The 21,853-nt window shown below is 35.5% G+C and overlaps 1 protein-coding gene and 1 long non-coding RNA gene across 2 annotated transcripts; both read left to right on the top strand.

Annotated features, from left to right (window-relative positions):
• Window positions 1-2,620: 2,620 nt before the first annotated feature.
• On the top strand, window positions 2,621-3,884 carry LOC131012881 (pectin acetylesterase 8-like). Its single transcript, XM_057940868.1, has 6 exons — window positions 2,621-2,836; window positions 2,939-3,021; window positions 3,115-3,277; window positions 3,354-3,436; window positions 3,517-3,603; window positions 3,702-3,884. Exons 1-6 carry the CDS (start codon window positions 2,752-2,754, stop codon window positions 3,828-3,830), a joined length of 630 nt encoding a protein of 209 aa, XP_057796851.1. The 5' UTR covers window positions 2,621-2,751; the 3' UTR covers window positions 3,831-3,884.
• A 5,464-nt stretch (window positions 3,885-9,348) lies between these two features.
• Window positions 9,349-9,626, top strand: LOC131012882 (uncharacterized). Its single transcript, XR_009097497.1, has 2 exons — window positions 9,349-9,397; window positions 9,536-9,626. It is a non-coding gene; the product is annotated as an uncharacterized LOC131012882 (long non-coding RNA).
• Window positions 9,627-21,853: the final 12,227 nt, after the last annotated feature.

The raw sequence follows: 21,853 nt of genomic DNA on the forward strand, positions 1-21,853 counted from the left end.
CTGAAATTGCACTCAATATTCGCACATGGTTAATCAATGGTGGGAATTTTCAAACTAAGTTGGGTATGGATCAATCACTTTATATGTTTTGATAGATTTGAAAGATTCCTAATTAGTTGGTTTGATATCCAATACGAGTGGAGCCATAGTTGCAAAAGAAGTGCTTGTTGAATTTACTAAGCCAAATAACCAAAATTAAGGTGACACCCATCAACTGTTTGTAGAAATGCCGAAGAGGACATTTAAATATTAGTTAGATATTTAACACTTAACAGTAACAATAGGACATGGCGTGAAGCCAAAAAGTGATTAAAATTTAAAGGGTTAATTGCCGCTAAATTCAAAAGCTTTTAAAAAATTCGCGATATTCTCACCAACTTCAAAATCGGTGTATGAATACATGAATTGAAAATTTGTTCTTAATGTTCCCAAAATTAAAAAATCCGGCGAGATGACATGGCAAATACCTATGACATGTCAATTTCATTCCAAATCAGCTATACATGTCATTGTTTTAATTTTTTAATAATTTTATTTATTTATAATTAATTTAAAAAAAATAAAAATCATCTACCCCCTTCCCCAACCCCCCGACCACCACCTCCCCAAACCTCCGGCGCCACCTCCCAAACTCGCCCGGCCTGCAGACACCCCCCAGCCTACCTCCTTCCCCAAACCTTCGCCTTCTCCATCTACCCCCATCCCCAAACACAGCAGTGTTTGGTGGGTATGTTTTTTAAAAATTGGGGCTCCCTTTGAAACCAGAACACCCGTCGCCGAGCTCTGGACGCCGGTCACCCTCTGAAACCAGAACACCCCACTGCCGTCGAGCTCTGGACGCCGGTCACGCTCTGAAACTTCGACGACACTCCGGTCGCTGCCTCCCTCCTTGGTCACTCTTCTATCTATCTCTCTTCTTCCTTTCTATTCTCTCAAATCGCCGCCTCCCAAATAACGATTTCCAAAATCGCGCCACCACTACCACCACTCCGCCCTCCTCCACCTCCAAGACCACCGCAATTCCCTCCCACCACCCACTACCTCCAAGTGCTACGTCACCCTCTTCATCTCCTCTCGCCGCCACCGCGCCCTTCCATCCCACGAAAACGACGCAGCATCCACCAGATTTACATCAAAAAATTAAAAAAATTCCATCCCACGCTTTTTGCAGGTGGGCCGCTGACTTTCTCCCACCCCCAAATCGAAACTCTAGGACCCGCGATTTGCAGAGCGGCGGTGGGTGGCTTTCTGCTGTTGCGCCGCCGGCTTTCTCCATCCCCAAATCGAAACCCTAGGACCTAGAATCAGGCAAGAGATGAGAGATAGATTGTTGCTGTGCGAGAGATTTCGATTTGTTGGTGTGCGAGATGATTGACGATTGTTGGTGTGCGAGCTGCAAAATTTTGCAAATTTTCCGGCGAGGAAGGTGAGAGAGAGAGAGATTGAGGATTTCTGCAATTTTTTATTTTTTTAAATTATTGTTGGAAATCAAAACGACGTCGTATTATTTTAAAAGAAACGACGTCGTTTTCTTGCACCGCCGGCTATGCCACGCTGTATTTACGGTAGTCCACGTCACCTTCAATTTGGGGATTTTTTCTTATTTTGGGAACATTAAGAACGAATTCTCAATTCATGTATTCATACGCCGATTTTGAAGTTGGTGAGAATATCGCGAATTTTTTAAAAGCTTTTGAATTTAGCGGCAATTAACCCAAATTTAAAAGTAAGGCAATCTTTATCATACCAAAATAGTAACAACTTCAGTTTACCTAGCTACCTAAAATTTTCACCACAGGTGACTAGCTATTGTTACTAGTACTGTAACTTTCTCCTACAACCCCTATTGTTGCTGGCACATGGCGTGAAGAATTTTGTAATTACTTTTATCATGAATATGGTAAAAGTTAACATCAAATTCTTGAATAGTTTGGTACCAGTTACATTTTAAAATATGATGATTACTATGTTAAATTTCACACGTTACATATATTAAACAATTTGTATACCAACAAGCACAAATAAAGTAAAATAATTTGAGTGGTACCAAATGATCATAAATATTATTCAAAACTCTGAAATGGTATATTACAATTTATCAAGACTTAAATTCAATTTGTGTTAGTTTAGTAATAAAAATTCATCTATTGACTTTAGATAGTAATAATGTCAATGAATTGAAAACAAGTCATATTCAACTATAACCCCACATTCATACCTCTGCAGTCTTGAACAGGTTAATTAGGTTAATTTCATTTTTCTCTCATTTTTGTTATTGATATGCAAAAGCAATCATTGTCCATTTTCTTGTGAAATTAATTTTGACTAGTAGGGCCATCAATGCAGAAACCCTAATTAATTAAACCCTAAAATCATTACTAGTGTTTTATAAGTGAAAAAAAAAAAATTGTATCTTGGGAATCATTTATTTAGTTTAGATAGATTTGAAATATTCCTGCTCATGGTTCCTCAAATATATATGAGTTAAAATTCTCAACTATCCAATTTCACCACATGTCTTGTCACATGGCGTGAAGAATTTTGTAATTACTTTATATCACTCCATACATCTTAATTTACACCTCAAAATTTCTCCTTATAAATAAATGCTTCATCCCTTCACAATTCTTCACACCTCAAACAACTCTCTCTCGATCTCTCCCAATTCCTCACACCTCAAACACCTCTCTCTCTCTCTCTGCTATTGTGATTGCGACGATATGGATAATTGCGTGCGTTGCGATTTTGGTGATGGCCGGAGGCGCCGAGAGCAGCCAGCTGGAATGCGACAAGGTCTCCTTCACTCCACTGCCCAACGCTGTTGAAAAAGGAACAGGTATTAATTCAATTCCTTCATAATTTTTACATGCATGCATTAATTATATTAATTACTACTACTTTAATTTTATATTAATATATAACATTAATTTGGTTTCAGTTTGCATCGACGGCTCACCAGAGGGCTACTATCTGGTGCCAGGCTTAGGAGTCGGAGCCAAAAATTGGCTCATATATATCAATGTTTTTCCTCTTAATTTCTTCATTTATTTAATTATATATATAGCTTTTTAATTATATATGTTTCATTAATAAATTAATTTCATATTTGTTTAGGGAGGCCGGTGGTGTGAAAACATTACTACCTGTCGCAATAATTTTAAGCAATATTATGGGAATAGCAGAATCAGCTTTAGCAATATTCCCAATTCAAATGGCACTCTCAGCATAGCCAAAGATTTCACTGGCATTCTTAGCCAAAACCAAGCCATAAATCCGGGTACTTTATTAATTAATTTGTTAATTAAAATGTGTTACTATTTTCTTTTATAATGTTTTTTTATGCATTATTGTAGATTTCTACAATTGGAACCGGATTTATGTGACCTACTGTGACCAGGCATCGTTCCTCGGAGACACTGTAGTTGATGATGGTCAAGTAAGTTGTAGTATAAATTTTGAAATTAATTCATTAAATCTCTATATTTTTATTTAACTAATTTAAATTAAATAATTCAGGGGCCAATAGTCCAATTCAGAGGGTCGAGGAATTTCGATGCTCTGGTGGAGGACCTTTTGGCTAAAGGAATTGGTGCCGGAGAGAATGTAGGGCAATTAATATAATGATTTTTTATTAATATTTCCAACTTAACACATTTAAATTAATCAATTAAATTTCAAGATATTTATTTATTTATTTACAGGTTATTCTTTCCGGTAGATCGGCAGGAGCGCTGGCAACGATACTACACTGCGACAGCTTCCGAGCACGTCTCCCTAACGTCGGCAGGGTGAAATGCCTTTCCGATGCCGGATTTTTCATCCGAGCGTGAGAATATATATTCTTATTATTGGTTAATTAAATATATAAATATTTAATTTATATATATATCTCTTGGGAAAGACTCCCAAAAAAAGGAAATTGTCAATTTTTTTTTAATGAAAGCCGCATTTGTGGACGAGGAGGCCAAGGCGTAGTGTACAAAGGTATGTTATCCGATTACACAATTGTGTGGTAATAAAGAAACTAAAGGAGGTTGATGAAAATCAAGTTGAGAAGTTCATAAACGAGGTTGTGATCACAAATCAATCATAAGAATGTGGTGAGATTATTAGGATGTTGTTTGGCCACTGAGAGTCCTCAATTTGTTTACGAGTTTTAACCAAATGGAACTCTCTTTGATTTCATTCATGATCCAAAAATTGAATTTCCACTTACATGGAACATGTGGCCAAAAATAATTGCAGACGTAGCAGGAGCATTGGCTTACTTACACTTTGCATCTTCAATACCCATCTATCATAGAGACATCAACTCCACTAATATCCTTCTCAGATGGAAAGTATGTTAGTGGACTTGATGTCTCTATGATAGATGGGTATTGAAGACGCAAAGTGTAAGTAAGCCAATGCCCCTGCTACGTCTGCAGCTAGTTTTAGACGCATGTTCTATGTAAATGAAATTTCAATTTTTGGATCATGAATGAAATCAAAGAGGGTTCCATTTGGTAAAAACTCGTAAACAAGTTGAGGACTCTCAGTGGCCAAACAACATCCTAATAATCTCACCACATTCTTATGATTGATTTGTGATAATATCACAACCTCGTTTATAAACTGCTCAACTTGATTTTCATCAACCTTCTTTAGTTTCTTTATTGCCACAACATACCTTTGTACACTACGCCTTGGCCTCCTCGTCCACAAATGCGGCTTTCATTAAAAATGGGGGATTTTGATATATCGGAAAATAAGAAAATCATGACTGAATTATGAAAAACTGTCTATAACATTTTTTAATAAATGTACAATGAAACATATGTGTGGGGTCATGGTGATCGTGCTCGTTTGGTTTCTCCACGATGGTATCCCTTCTCCATTGATGTCGAGTTTGTTTGATGATCAGCTGAACTGTCATTGTGGAGCTGGTGATGGGCGTTTTGTTCCTATTTACTTATTTTATTTCGTCACTTGTTGGTCGCACAAGTTTACGTTTCTTTTTTGTTTCTTTGCGGTGCGGGGGGTCTGGGATTGCTTAGGGGCAATGGTTAGGCCGGAGTTCCTGAAGTTCTCCCCCCCCCCCCCACGTTGCCGGTTTGGTTGCTTTGCTTATGTTTTTTGTGGTTTGTAGACGAGTACTTTTTTTCCTTGTTATGACTTTTCTCATGGGGTTTTCTCATATGATATTAAGAGAGTGTATAATTAAATGTTTCGTGGGTTTCAACTAATAGAATTAAATTGAATTATTATTAACTTAAATTTTATTTAAAGAAAAAAGAGAGAAAAGAGAAACCTAAAACCCTTGAAAGCACAGAAAAAGCAGACTAAGGGCCGAGCCTAGTTAAAACCTCGATAAGAAATAGAATTAAATTGAATTGAAACGCATTAAAACCATCTAGTTTCGCCAAATTATGATAAGTACGTACAACATTCAACATTTCACAAAACATTCTAAAAAGAAAATACTTCAAATATTTCAATTCGATCTATAGTTGAATACATCCGAATCCTATTTTTTCTCGTTGTTAGTGGAATAATAGTGAATGAACCTCAAGCGCATCGTCAGATCGAGTTGGATCAACACTTGCTTCAGCAAATAATAAAACTATTTTTGCGACAATAACAAAATATATAGGTTCTGTATCTTGTTGTCAAGCAATTCTTAAGGTCTTATGCAATGACAAAAGTGCTTCGAGTTCATTGTCAAGTGATTGCTGTAGTTCATATGTTGCTCTTAGTGAAGATAGTTATGATGCATTTGGAAGCCAAGGTAGAATATGATCCTTACTGTGACACTATAAGTATGGGGAAAAAGTTTTACAGCTATGGTGTACTCCTTGAGAATTACTACTAAACATGTAACGTCACAATAACAGTTAATAATAAAAAAAATCTTTATTTTGAATTTTCAAGCACTATCTTTTGCCTTCATATTAATGTACTCCCTCCGTCTCATTTGTATTTGGACCCCTTGCCATTTTGGGTTGTCTCAATTGTATTGGCATCTTTCTTAAAATAGCAAAAATAAGGGCTCCTAAGTGGACAAACGTAAAGCACTCTACATACTTAACTCATAAATAAAGGCTTTCTTAATCTTTGTGCTCAAAAGTAAGGGGCCAATATAAATGAGACAGAGGAAGTATTTAATAAATGGAATTTTGATGTATCGAAAAACAAGAAACTCGTGATTGAATTATGAGAAACTCAGGATTTTGAACATGTATATGGGCTGGATCTGATTTGTTGATAATTTGGGTTGGATCTTAATAGTGTCAGTAACGAAAATATTTTATAGGATTAAGGTGCAGATGCACCCTTGAAGTAGAGGTTTCGACCTTGAATCAAATACCCACCATAGTCCAAAAATGGTACAATTATATCCAGCTAGATAACGGCTGTAACGCGTCAGTTACCTTTGAGATTTGGTTGAAGCGAGGAAGATGTTTGACGAAATGCCTGAGAGAAAAGTGAAAGTTCCGGCGAAGTCATATTCAACTTCGATGACCAAATGTAGATGAAAATATTTGTAGGGTTAAGGTGCAGATGCACCCTTGAAGTAGAGGTCTCGACCTTGGATCAAAATACCACCCATAGTCGAAAAAATGGTACAATTAAACCCAGCGAGATAACGGTTGTTACGCATCCGTTACCTTTGAGATTTGGTTGAAGCGAGGAAGATGTTCGACGAAATGCCTGATTGAAAAGTGAAAGTTCCGGCGAAGTCATATGCAACTGCGATGACCAAATGTGCATGTAATTGATATTTTAAGAACTTTAATTTAATGAAGTTAATTGCAAAGAGTGTTTTGGATGTTTAAAATAATGGTCCGTTTCTTTAGAATATATCCAATTGCTGCATAACCTTTAGCTAGAATCCAAGTTAATTAAACATCTCACTCGAAATAAAAAGAAGACAACACAATACATTGCTTGAATATTTAAAATAGAGAGAGAAAAAAAACATATTTAACATTTATTCTCGATTATTGTGACGTTACGTGTATAGTAGTAATTCTAGCAAGTAAGGTTTAAATAATAAGCCCCATGACAATTAGGTATTAATTTCCTAGCTCCATTAAAAAATGCATGTTGACTCTCTGTACTAAGATTTCCATAGAAATTGCAACAACCATCAACCCTATATAGAGGGTAATCAGGATCGCAAATGCTATTAACAAACAAATAACAACAAACTTGAGGGATTAGTCTTTGTTTATGATTACAAAAAACCACTTTGCCATTTAAATCAGCTTGTTTTGAGCCCAATTCGATTTCATGAGACTGAGATTTATTTACTATCACCCCACTAATGATGAGGAAAATCAAGATTTGAATCATGATATTCAATTATAATTCGAATCAAAGTATTTGAAATATTCCCTTTTTAAGATGTTTTTGAAATGAAAAATGCTTTCAATATTTATCCTAATTTGGCGAAGCTAGATGTGTTTCAGTTCAATTTAATTAATTATGTCAACTGAAACCCACAAAATAATTAATTGTCCGTCTTAATTATGTCAATTTTTATATATTTTTTTTTGAGAATTTTTTTCTCCTAACATACTCTTTAATGGAAAGAGGACATTGCAAATATAGAAAAGGAATTTTTTTTCTCCTAACATACTCTTTATTGGCTTATTTATTTTAATTGGGCCTTATGATATTTTGATATTTCGAGCCCAGCATTTTTTTATTATTTAATTGGACTCTTTTTATTATTTCTTTGGGCCCAAAATCATTTTTATTTATTGAGCCCAATTATTTAATTAGTTGTGCTTTATACTCCCTCCGTCCCACGAATCTTGAGTCAATTTTCTTTTTCGGTCATCCCACGAATCTTGGGTTATTTCTATATATAGTAAGGATTAGGAAAGAAAAAAAGAGTTTCTAATTACCTAATCACTTTTCTACTTTATTACCTACACACTTAAAACACTAATTTCCAATTCCTTAATTCTCGTGCCGAAAAAAAGTGACTCAAGATTCATGAGGCGGAGGGATTATTATTTATTTATCTAGGCCCAAGTATTCATTTAGCAATTGGGCCATCTTCTTTGGGCTCAGATTTAATTATTTCACTTGGGCTTCAGATGTTTATTATATACAAGTGGGCTGCCATTATTTAATTCATGCCCACTTTTATTTAATGAATTACTAGGCTGCCTTATAATTGAGCTTATTAATTACTGGGTCAACATTATTAATTCCTTTCATATTTATTTACGCCCGATTAAGGAACAACCTAATTAAGCATTTAATTAGACTTAATTACTTCTAAAACTGATTCTTTATGAAGATATTAGTTATTAATTGACGTGAGAAAAGGTAGTACTAGTGTTTGGGTTAAGTCAGTTTAGAGATGCCCAAAAAAATCAAAATCGGGAACCAAACCGCAGTCAACGATTTCGGAATCGGAACTGTGGTCAACAGTTTCGAATCGGAATCGGAACCGTGGCTCCACAGTTCGGTTCCGGTTCCGGTTCCAATTTTCTCGAACCGACGGTTCACGGTTCTGAACCGTGGAACCTTCCAATTTTTTTTATTTTTTAAATTTATACTATACTTTGAAGTGTTGTATGAAATAGTAATAATGTTGAACCATTTATTTAGGTTATAAATGGTTGAAATTTAGTAAGAATTAGATGTGAGAATGAGAAATGAGGATTAACCATTTTATTTAGGTTGTATGTGCATTGAAAAACCATGAATTCATGTGCTTACTTTATATTCTTTACTTTTATCTATCTCAAATTCTTATTCTCGCATTGAATTTATAGTAAACTTTAACCATTTACCATCTAAATAAAATGGTCAACCCTCATTCCCACAATTAATTCATACTAAATCTCAATCATTTACAACCTAAATAAATAGTTCAACATTGTTTACATTTCATAAACTTCAAACCAATACTTTAAAACATAAAATAAAAATAACTCCAGACTTGACGACTGTCCCCACAGACCAACACGAGTCTTTTCTAACGTGTTTTGTCCTCACTTGCACGCTCCCTGAGAAACTTCCCAAATGATCACCCATCCTGAAATTGCTCCAAGCCAAGAACGCTTAACCTTGGAGTTTTGTTTCATGTGGGCACCAAAAAAGAAGATTCACCTTGTTGATATGAGTAGCTTACTCAAATCCTTTAAGTTTTCCTTGAATATTTTGTCCCATTCCAACATATTTTCGGAATCCCTCTCGTTCGGGTGAGTTCCGGTTCATTCCTGCGCCCCTCCGCTTGGAAGTCTTAATCGAAGCCGCTCCTTGCTCGTGCCTATTTTGCACTGGCGATCACTCCACACTTCGTCCCTGGTCATCACAGAATTAGAACCGGAAGTACCGGTGCAAAAATTCATAGTGACCACTGACCATGTCAATGCTTGGATTAATTAATATAGAGGTGCGGAATCGGAACCGGAAGTCTTAATTGTTATTATTGCATGTGTTCATGAATTTATTGATATGCATGCATACAGTAATAACTCTTCATAGTGACCACTGACCATGTCAATGCCTGGATTAATTAATATAGATCGAGGTGTATTATTGTATTATTCGACATTTAAATTTGATTTCTTTAATAAAATAATAATGTCAATAATTCACAACATGAAAAATGAAAAATTACTATATTTTGTAGACATTTTAAAGTAAAAAATAAATTGTTTTTTTTTGTAAACGGACGAAATATTACTCAAAACATGAATGTAACAATGATTTTTAGTCTTTCAATTATTAAGATTTATAGTCTGCAACACATCGATTCAAATTCATCATGGTCAGAAAATATTTTTCTCTCATTTTTTTTGGGTGCAATTAATGTCACGAGGAATAAAGTAATTTTATATGTTTAATGCATGATAACCAACTCCTCCGGCAGAGTTGTCGTTGAGGTCTCATATTCAAACCCATTTTCACTAGTAGCACTATTTTTAAATGGGAATGCTAATTGGCGATTCATTGGAGTGAGATTATTGAAAAATCATTCAGGGATTATGAAATTGAAGTGTGATTAGTGAGAAAGGATTATAATATTGATTGGGGAATATATAATTCAAAATGATGATTTAAATCATAATTATTAGACTTATTTTATTGGGAAATAGCCTATTTTCAGCCCATATACTAACGGGCCAATTTGGCCCGTAGGCCCGGCGGGCTCTTTGGCCCGCGGGCCGCGTGATCCGAAGGGCTGCATATGGGTCGAGCTAGGGAGTCCCGATTTTTTTTGGGCCTTAGAAATCCTAGCCCAGCACGACCAAAACTACGGGCGGGTTGGGCGGGCCCATCGGGTCGAGCCATTTTCGGCCCATTTTGACAGCTCTACTAAATGGCTTGGTAAACACTTCAAAACAATAGCTAAAACTGTAATTTCAAAAATAAAATTCAATTATTGTAGTTTTAAGTCGATAAACAACTTGTATGGTAAAATACTTAATTGCTTCAACAATTTTACTATGTTGATTCACCGGAATACCATGGAAGATAAATTTGGTTTCAGTTACCATAGCTTGAACAATTATTTTCACATTAATTACTTTTAAAATATTGCCATCACAATAGCATTGTTTGATTTTGCCAGAACTAGAAATATGCACGTGCAAAATACGTGCATATTTCTATGTTTTGGGTTAAATTTGATAAATATATATGAGATATGTTACAAAGAAATTTTCAATTCATTTTCTATTTAAATAATAAACGTGCAATCATATGGCGACAACAAAAACACAATATTTTAATTTGAAACTAAATTCATTTAATTAGAAAAAGACAAGTTTTCTCATATATTGAAAAAGAAAAAATTAACTTTTGATCAAAAGTTACTATGGTTTGACCAATTTTCTTTGCGTCAATTACTTTTAAAATAATATTATCACAATAACATTATTAGATTTTTCCGGAGCTAGGAATATACACGTGCAAAATACGTGCATATTTCTAGTTCATATGAAAGCAAACTACGTGCAAAGTACGTGCATATTCCGGTGGACTAACTTAATCTGCGCTGAGGTAGAACCTGCGCAAAACCGCTCGCTGCAAGGGCGGGCACGGGAGTGACATAGTGAAAGGTGTTATCGCCTCACGGGGGACCTCTAGGATGTGGAGTATGCGGAAAGACTGAGCCGCCAATAGCCCACTACGTGATCAATCTACCGACCATGGGTGGGAAGTCTCCCAATGGCTCCAAGGTGTAAGGGTTCTCACGGGTGGTCTCCGCCAACTGCTCAAACGCCCATCTCCTCCAATCAGGGGTACAGGGCCCGTGCTAGCCTCTTAGAGGCCTCATAGTCTCGAACTCCAGCCTGCCTGGTACCATGCCAGATAGTGACAAAGCGCATCACAAACTGCCCCACATCCTCGGATACTCCCATCCTAATCTGGCGAAGTTGAGACCTGCGCTCCTCTGGTGTGAACACCGCTCTCCACTCTTCAGTAGGTGGGCTACTCGGCGTGTAGTATGGTGAGGGTGGGGGTGAAGTCATCAGAAAATAAAATGTTTTTAAGCTCATATTCAAGTGCAACACACTTATTCACTTAACTTAGCAAATTTTTAGAAAGTTCATTGTCAATGATGCAACTTTAAGCATTCACGATTTTTGAACCAGACCTCTCCAATGGTTGAAATACACCTTTTTGGAAACCTTAGGATGTCAACTTTCTTCCAGAAAAATCCGTTCTTAAAAATTCAAAGTGGTTTGATAGATATAGTGTTTTCGAATCGAATATCTCGTCGTAAGGAGCCGTGCACCCGATCTTCTCCCACGCCCACGTTTCTGAATCGAATATCTCGCAGTTATGCTGCATGATCCCAGTGTTGTACAATCGAGTGATGATGAAGCGGAGAGGGTGCACTTCGACGACGACGATGGCGACAACATCGGTTGTTGTACAAGAGCTTGGGATTGGGCAGAGCCTGCCATTGGCTGGTGGCGGGCTTGCAAGCCGAGAATCGCTTGTTGTACAATGTTTGTCTCTCGCGGACAAGAATCCCTTGATCGCACGAGGCTAGGATCTTCATGTCGTCGCACGGCCAAGTTCCTTTGATGGTGGACTGGCGGCGGCGGCGGTGGAGGACACCAATGCCGAGGGATACTTTTGAACAAATCTGACATCTTGGAAAAAATATCCAAAGAGTGAATTTGTTCTTTGGCAATGGAGAGTCAGAAAAGTGGACTCGTAAATAATTTGCCTCCAACTCTTTGAAACCGATTTGCATCGTTCTATCACCCAACAATTCAATCATAAAAAATTCTTTATCTAACCAAAACGAAACCAAACCAAACTCAAAAATCCAAAATGACGCCACTATATTCCAACAGACAAAAAATGATCAGTATTAACTCAATATTGAATATTTTGGTTAGCATGGCCATTAATGTACTTGAATAATGAATATATTCCTTTTACACCTAATATGACCACCATGTAATGTGCTTGGTGATGCATCTCATGTGCAAGTTTGCAGCCCAATGTATTTTTCCATATTTAAAAATAATTTAAAATCACTAATTATATACTATAACTACTTAACTATACAATATACAAACATACTTAAAATAACTAAATAATAAATCCTTAATTCCCGTGCTCAAAAGAAACGTCTCAAGGTCAGTGGGACGGAGGGAGTAAGTCGATATTGAAATATCAACTATTTATGCGTGTATTATTTGTTATAAATATAAAATATCAAAAGAAATATATTAGTTATTTTTATAAATTTTTTCGAGTCCGATTAGCCCGATGAGTTGAGAAGTTTAGAGTTAGGATTGAGAATTTATAGCCTTATTTTGTTAATTATTATTAATCTGAATAGCCCGCAAGCTAATAAAAATTCGATGAATTGCCAATTAGCATTCCTATTTAAAAATAGCTACTAGTGAAAATGGGTTTGAATATGAGATGTCAACGACATCTCTGCCGGAGGAGTTGGTTATCATGCATTAAACATATAAAATTACTTTATTCCTCGTGACATTAATTGCACCCAAAAAAATGAGAGATAAATAATTTCTGACTTTGATGAATTTGAATTGATGTGTTGCAGACTATAAATTTTAATAATTGAAAGACTAAAAATCATTGTTACATTCATGTTTTGAGTAATATTTCGTCCGTTTACAAAAAATAATTTTTTTATTTAAAAATGTCTACAAAATATAGTAATTTTATGTTATTTTTAACTTTGATGGATTGAAATCTTGGAATATCCAAAGATCATTGATTATTTATATCATTCAAGTTAATTTTACTTGATTTTTATCCGATATAAAGATCGAAGATATCCTATTTTTGAGGATAAAAATACTCAATCATGCATATAATCAATTATGCAAATTAAATGCCCCTAATTGGATTTTTATAACTAAATAATGATCATGACCATTTAATTCTATCCCTTCTTCTTCTGGGAAATTGCTTAGCACTTGAATATGTCAAAATCAAGTTCTATAACACAATAATAAATTGGCTTTAAGACCTTGTTGAATCCAGAGCCTCAAATTCTAATATTTATAACCTAGAAAAACATGCTTTCATTGTTTCACAAACATATATGAAATTATTGATTCAAAGAGTAGACATTTAGTCAAGGTAAACGCTAACACGTAGCTTAAATTATACTGATAGGTTGTTGCCGTTAAATTTAGAAATCTCATTTATTGTGTTTTATCTGCAAACAATGAACAAGCTTAAGACTACCGAATTTTGACATCGAAGAATTCGAATCCAATAAAGTTAAAACAGTTAAATCCTAATTCCCATAGAAAACAACTTTCTTTAAGTAGTCCAATTCAACTTGAGATCACAATAGCATTGTTTGATTTTGTCAGAACTAGAAATATGCACGTGCAAAATACGTGCATATTTCTATGTTTTGGGTTAAATTTGATAAATATATATGAGATATGTTACAAATAAATTTTCAATTCATTTTCTATTCAAATAACAAACGTGCTATCATATGGTGACAACAAAAAGACAATATTTTAATTATAAACTAAATTCATTTAATTAGAAAAAGACAAGTTTTCTCATATATTGAAAAAGAAAAAATTAACGTTTGATCAAAAGTTACTATGGTTTGAACAATTTTCTTTGCGTCAATTACTTTTAAAATATTACTATCACAATAGCAATATTTGATTTTTTTTTTCGGAACTAGCAATATGCACGTGCAAAATACGTGCATATTTCTAGTCAATATGAAAGCAAAAGTGCATAATAAAGTATAGTTACATAAATAAAGGTATAGTACTAGATATAGTATCATGCACTTAATAGCTAATATGGTTAATTAAGTAATGGACCAGATGTTAATAATTATTGTAGTCTATATTTTAGTCTTAACCTTTTTCTAGCATCATGTGTAGCCAGCCACTACTAGAAATCAATATTTTTCACAATCAATATTATATTTCGTGGAGAATAAGATAGAGAGAAGAAAAGAAAAAGATAGAGAGAGAATGTAGATACTCTTTTCATAAGCTCCCAAGCAGTCCAAATAACTATAAATTAATACTCCAATTTGGATCCACAACTTGGCCCAAATGGTATACAACACTCAAAATATGACAATAACAATAATGAGAGAGTTAGGGTTCATGGGATTGAGGGGAATTCTTTGACTGAAGATTTCCTTGAAGATGAATTGAGTTGTTCCGATGGTGAAGATGAGATAGTTAGGGTCCATGGTAGGGGTGAGCAAAATAATCGAAACCGAATAACCAAACTGATCTAAACCGAAATTTTGAAATATGATATGGTTTTGATGTCTCTATGATAGATGGGTATTGAAGACGCAAAGTGTAAGTAAGTCAATGCCCCTGCTACGTCTGCAGCTAGTTTTAGACGCATGTTCTATGTAAATGAAAATTCAATTTTTGGATCATGAATGAAATCAAAGAGGGTTCCATTTGGTAAAAACTCGTAAACAAGTTGAGGACTCTCAGTGGCCAAACAACATCCTAATAATCTCACCACATTCTTATGATTGATTTGTGATAATATCACAACCTCGTTTATGAACTGCTCAACTTGATTTTCATCAACCTTCTTTAGTTTCTTTATTGCCACAATTGTGCCATCGGATAACATACCTTTGTACACTACGCCTTGGCCTCCTCGTCCACAAATGCGGCTTTCATTAAAAATGGGGGATTTTGATATATCGGAAAATAAGAAAATCATGACTGAATTATGAAAAACTGTCTATAACATTTTTTAATAAATGTACAATGAAACATGTGTGAGCCTCAAATTCTAATATTTATAACCTAGAAAAACATGCTTTCATTGTTTCACAAACATATATGAAATTATTGATTCAAAGAGTAGACATTTAGTCAAGGTAAACGCTAACACGTAGCTTAAGTTATACTGATAGGCTGTTGCCGTTAAATTTAGAAATCTCATTTATTGTGTTTTATCTGCAAACAATGAACAAGCTTAAGACTACCGAATTTTGACATCGAAGAATTCGAATCCAATAAAGTTAAATTAAACAGTCAAATCCTAATTCCCATAGAAAACAACTTTCTTTAAGTAGTCCAATTCAACTTGAGATCACAATAGTATTGTTTGATTTTGTTAGAAATAGAAATATGCACGTGCAAAATACGTGCATATTTCTATGTTTTGGGTTAAATTTGATAAATATATATGAGATATGTTACAAATAAATTTTCAGTTCATTTTCTATTCAAATAACAAACGTGCAATCATATGGTGACAACAAAAAGACAATATTTTAATTATTAACTAAATTCATTTAATTAGAAAAAGACAAGTTTTCTCATATATTGTAAAAGAAAAAATTAACTTTTGATCAAAAGTTACTATGGTTTAAACAATTTTCTTTGCGTCAATTACTTTTAAAATATTACTATCACAATAGCATTATTTGATTTTTTCGGAACTAGCAATATGCACGTGCAAAATACGTGCATATTTTTAGTCAATATGAAAGCAAAATACGTGCATATTCTGGCGGACTAACTTAATCTACGTGTCAATATTCCGGCGAACTAACTTAAAATCATGAACCATAAAAACCCTAAAACCCTTATTTGGTGGTAAAACAAAATTAGAATAAATTAAAATTATAGTAATTTTCATGTAAAATCCTTTTGTGGTGTGCAATATTAGAATTCGATTAAAGTTTCGTAATGTATTATGGTGTAGTAGTGTTTGATATAGTTTATTGCAATTTGGCGAGCTAATTAATTGTTAAAACAGTACGGTACTTTATAGTGTTTTTGAAAACGAAATCTACTCCGTCCGCCCCAACTTTAGTATCTATTTGAGAGTGGCACAGATTTTAGTAACGTGGTTGGGTGTATTGTGAGGTGAATAAGGGTATCATCTTTTATGTGAGTGTTAAAATAATTAAAGTGGAGCAAGGATTCTACCTACTTTTACTAAAAATAGAAATTGATACCAAAATGTGAGACAACCAAAAAATAAGGACTATATGTTGCTAAAGCTTTCATTTTTTACATTTACACTCTTATTTTACACATCAAAATGAGAACTATATGTTACGAAATTGGATAATATCCCGATTTTATGCATTTTGTATACATGCAATAGTTGCTTGCTAGCTGTCTTTGAGTTATAAATTTGGTTTGTGGAGGGAATTTCCAAACTATATACTAATTATTATTTCTTTAAATCACTTAACCAAAAAAATCCCATAACTAGAAAGCAGAAATAAATTGATTTGAATGTTTGATCGTATGGGTTGGTTAGATGTCTCATTAAGTATTTAATTTAACCCATCCATAAAGGCTTTCTAAAAATGGGAAAATGCTAAGAATAGAAATGGATACCAAAATGTGAGACCGCCAAAAAATGAGGACTATATGTTATTTAAGCTTTCATTTTTTACATTTACACTCCTATTTAACACATCAAGATGAGGACTATAATAGTGATTCCATATCCATTTGGAGTTGGGTCGGCCTGCTCTCTTGATGTGGAAACGTACTGATTCCATATCCATTTTGGAATCGGGTCGGGCTGCTCTCTCGTGAAATCGTTTAACATCTCTTGCAGTACTTCCACGAGTACTCCTCCCAAACCCTACCTCAACATTTAGGGCTGAGATGGAAGTGGTTGAAATAAGAGTTGATATATAAACGTTGGTAGCTTATCACATTTATTGTTTATAATTAGTAAATTTTTGGCTAATTGCAAAAATAAATCTCCATCTTGTAATATTAATTGACACCACTTTCGAACGTTTGTAATAAATACCAATTAATATTTGAAATTTGTATTTTGATATATGACCGAAAAAATGAATCGAACACCAATGAATGTGGACTAAAATGATCTAAGATAGACGATGTGTTCGCTAATATTTTCACCACGCCGCAAGTATACGGGTAGTTGTAATATATGGAAGCAAGGTCGTATCCCACAAGGATTAGTAGTTTAATCTAGTGATTATCCTAATTCATTATGCTAGAGCTATTTAGACTAAACAAGGAGGTGAGTGGTTTGATTAACTAACAAATTCAAAGACAAAATAAGAACAATCAAACAAAGTGGATTAATTAAGTGATGAAGGTGGTTTAGGGATTAGGCATCGATGGATTAGCAATGGACTTCAAATTAGCTCAATATTAGTCTTGATATTCCTATTTATCTAGAGTGATCTCCCCACTAGTTCTAGCCCCCTCCCGGACGACTAAAACGGTAGATTACGGGTCATAGTTGCCGTCCCCGGTCAACTTCTAACCTATAACTCCCAAAAGCACACAAAGATCGACATACTCTCACCCAACTCTCAACCTCCCGGTTATCGAATTGATATGTTTCAAACACCTTATCTATTGCAATTATCCTCTCCCGATTCAAAGTGCAAATTAGAAATGTATAGAATGTGGCCAACAAACCATACAAGAATAAAGCAAGGGTTTGAAAAGATAATGTGCAAAGGAACAAACAAGATTTATATTGAGCACAAATAATCAATCCATTACAATAATCATCTAGCCTAATCCCCAAATCAAAGAGAAATTTAGCCTATCATGTTCAACAATAACATACCCAATGAAAAGAGAAACATAAATGAAAGAGAGAGAAAGAATGAACAAATCCTATTGAGAAGCTTGCTTCAATCCTCTCTCATCTTCAATCCTTCTTCAAATGGGTAGGAATGAGTATTAATGGGGGTTAGGGCTTGGATATGGAGGTAGGAAATGAGTATTGAATGTAGGGGATGATGAATAATGTGAGGAAAAGGGGGAGAAAGGGGTTTAAGGGGTGAAAAACCCGACTGGGGCCCACTTGGGGAGGCTCCGCCCTTTTCCCGCGGTCCTGGCCCGCGCCCGCGGCCGGCAAACGTGGGGGAGAGTCAGGGGACCCGCGGTCCCGCCACGCGGCCGCGGGTGGTGACCGCGGGTGTCTACTGGAGTCGGGGCAGCTGACCCGCGGTCCCACCCCGCGGCCGCGGGTGGTGACCGCGGGGTACTGGGCGTATTGCGCAGGCCGCTCGTTTTGCTCCGTTCTCCCTCGTCCGGACTCGGATTTGGTCGCCGTTTGCGCTCACGGATTCCTCTCGAGACGTACTTCAATCTCATATCTTCAAAATCCTCCAATTAATCATTGATGGTTCCTGAAATTACTCCAAAACTACACCAAGATATCAAATCTTCATAAAACTAAATATTCGGGCACAAACAAGCATTCACAAGCAAAACATGAAGGGAAATGACAACAAAACATGTGGAATTGAGGTACGAAAACCATGTTTGTCAACCCCCCAAACTTAAAGTGTTGTTTGTCCCCAAACGACGAAGAGAAGAGAAATAAAAGTAAACAAACATGTGAGCATGAATTGGTGTCATTTCAAGGGCTTCAAATTTTACAAAAAATCTTTCAAAAGTGCATCACAAGTAGAAATGCATTCCAAGAAGTCACAAGTGATAATGAGTTCAATATTATAACCTCCAAGCTTGAATCCTAACAAAGTGGATGTTTCAATGACGCACTCAACTCTCAAGTGTTTAGAATGGACGTGTTTGCACTCAAATTGAAACAAATATGCAATCTACCATAAGCTTGCCATTTGTCCTAACTCTCTATACTTCAATGTGTTACAAATAAAGATCAAAAAGGGCTTCTATTTAGGTTGCAATGAGAGCTCTTTGGTGAGGTGAGGTGTTTATAGGCAAAGTGACTCATATCCCATACAATTCCCAAATTGAATATGTCATATTCACCATTGTTCTTATCAATCAAAAACCAAAATCCCCACATTTCTTCTTTTCACTCTTAGTGATACTTATCATGATATGATTCAAAAGGCAAATCACTCCCATTTATGCTCTTTTATTCAACATTTCTTTTTGCTTTTCTTTTTCTTTTCTTTTCTTTTGGAGCTCATAGGGGACTAGTGATTTTCACTCAATCAAAGTTAGACAAGTAATTTCAATCATTTCTCATACATTTTCATCAAAGTAACCACTAACAATCTAAGTTCTACCCATCATTGGTTAATTCAAAGAAAGGCTATAAGGCACAAAGATGGTAAACTAGGATCGCATGAGAATTTGGACACAATTTAAGTCAAGTGGCTAACAAGGATGGCCTTAAATCACTTCAATATTAACAACACATCTACTTTTATTTTCAAGAGAGGACTCATGGCAAGTTCTAGAGATCAACACACATGCTCAAATGATTTACACTCAAGAACAAAATGAGATTGTAAATGTATGACAATCAAAGGCTCAATTCTCACAAGCTCATTTTCTTTTTCAAGTTCTTGGAGGTACAACATTTAGCTCACTTGTCACAAGTTCAAACTTTTCATGCATAATCCACAAGTGATATACACAATTTTTCCAAAACCAAAATTCATATCATAAGCCCAACACACATTTCATCCAACTCATGTTTTTCAACAATCAAGCTCAAACTCAAGAGACATGGAAAAGCTCAAGAAAATAGACAAAATCTCATTATTCGAAAACTAAACTAACTAAATAAATAAACAACGGAATAAATGAGATAAGTAACCCATCTTCACCCTCCCCCCAAACTTATTTCACACAAAGGAGAAATAAGTCTGGATGAAGGAGAAAATGGTCACTTGTCTCGTACTCACAAGCGAGGTGGAGGCTTAGGCGGTGGCCATTTCTCATCAAATTTGCAAGCTCCATCCGCCGCGATCCAAAAATATGGTGGCTTTGCAATTCTTGAGACATCCCGGGCGTCATGGTAATCTCGTTCACCATCTAGAGTATCACCACACTCAAACAATTCCTTATTAGGCAAATCAAAATAAAAATCAAAAGATGAACATAAATAAAAGTGAAAGAAGCAAGCCTTCGTAGAATCGCCCGTGTCGAGGTAAGGATCGACAAAATTTATGACTTTGCATTCTTTGAAGCTTGTGCAGTCTTCATCTTTTTGGAATTGTAGAGGTTGCATTGGAAAAGTTGGGCTCTCGACTTCAAGGGATTTGGAGAATTGATCCTCATCTTCTTCAACTTCTTGAGGCTCTTCACTTAGCATTGGCATTGGTTCCTCATACAAGGTTCCATTTTGTAGGCTAATGGCCATGCACACATCATCAATTCGCTTTTGATTTTCCATAGTGGTAGCCAAAGACTTTCTTTGCTCTTCTAGCATAACATCCGAGTTTGCTATACTTTTTTCTATCCAAGCTTGTGTAGCTATGAAGCATTGTAGAAGATCGTCTCTAACATTCGGTTTCTCCTCTTGATAGTACCGATTTCCCCCTTGAAAGCCTTCTTGAGTGGAATAAGAATTTTCATAATTCCAACTATTGAAATGGTCCTCATACTCCAATGGTGATTGCCACTCCATGGCATTGCACCCCATGTCATAATACTCGCCATAAGAAGGTGTGGGTTGGAAGGCTTCTTGAATAAATGGTTGCCTACAATTTCTTTTTGCTTCTAAAACTCGCAACTTAAGTTGCATCATCGCCAATTGTAGTTCGAGTTGCTCAACCAACTCATTCCTTCCATCATCCATTTAATATTTTTGGTGTTGTGTAACAATTTTCTTTTTCATCACCCTACCAACCAACAAAACAACGAGTCAAAACAAACATCTTAAGATAGAAAACAAAAATAAATCAAGTAAAATGTCTAAAGTAGTTAAGCACAATGATTCAAAATATCACAAACAATCAAACTAAACTAATCCCCGGCAACGGCGCCAAAAACTTGTTCGCTAATATTTTCACCACGCCGCAAGTATACGGGTAGTTGTAATATATGGAAGCAAGGTCGTATCCCACAAGGATTAGTAGTTTAATCTAGTGATTATCCTAATTCATTATGCTAGAGCTATTTAGACTAAACAAGGAGGTGAGTGGTTTGATTAACTAACAAATTCAAAGACAAAATAAGAACAATCAAACAAAGTGGATTAATTAAGTGATGAAGGTGGTTTAGGGATTAGGCATCGATGGATTAGCAATGGACTTCAAATTAGCTCAATATTAGTCTTGATATTCCTATTTATCTAGAGTGATCTCCCCACTAGTTCTAGCCCCCTCCCGGACGACTAAAACGGTAGATTACGGGTCATAGTTGCCGTCCCCGGTCAACTTCTAACCTATAACTCCCAAAAGCACACAAAGATCGACATACTCTCACCCAACTCTCAACCTCCCGGTTATCGAATTGATATGTTTCAAACACCTTATCTATTGCAATTATCCTCTCCCGATTCAAAGTGCAAATTAGAAATGTATAGAATGTGGCCAACAAACCATACAAGAATAAAGCAAGGGTTTGAAAAGATAATGTGCAAAGGAACAAACAAGATTTATATTGAGCACAAATAATCAATCCATTACAATAATCATCTA

Source organism: Salvia miltiorrhiza, chromosome 2, assembly GCF_028751815.1.
Source record: "Salvia miltiorrhiza cultivar Shanhuang (shh) chromosome 2, IMPLAD_Smil_shh, whole genome shotgun sequence".
Lineage (NCBI taxonomy): Eukaryota > Viridiplantae > Streptophyta > Magnoliopsida > Lamiales > Lamiaceae > Salvia > Salvia miltiorrhiza.

What these genes read in the sequence shown, in the direction of transcription:
- LOC131012881 (XM_057940868.1), top strand. Translation starts at nt 2,752, where the DNA reads ATGGCCGGAGGCGCCGAGAGCAGCCAGCTGGAATGCGACAAGGTCTCC. An exon ending in CTGTAGTTGATGATGGTCAA is followed by an intron (nt 3,437 to 3,516) that starts GTAAGTTGTAGT and finishes TAAATAATTCAG; the next exon opens with GGGCCAATAGTCCAATTCAG. An exon ending in GAATTGGTGCCGGAGAGAAT is followed by an intron (nt 3,604 to 3,701) that starts GTAGGGCAATTA and finishes ATTTATTTACAG; the next exon opens with GTTATTCTTTCCGGTAGATC.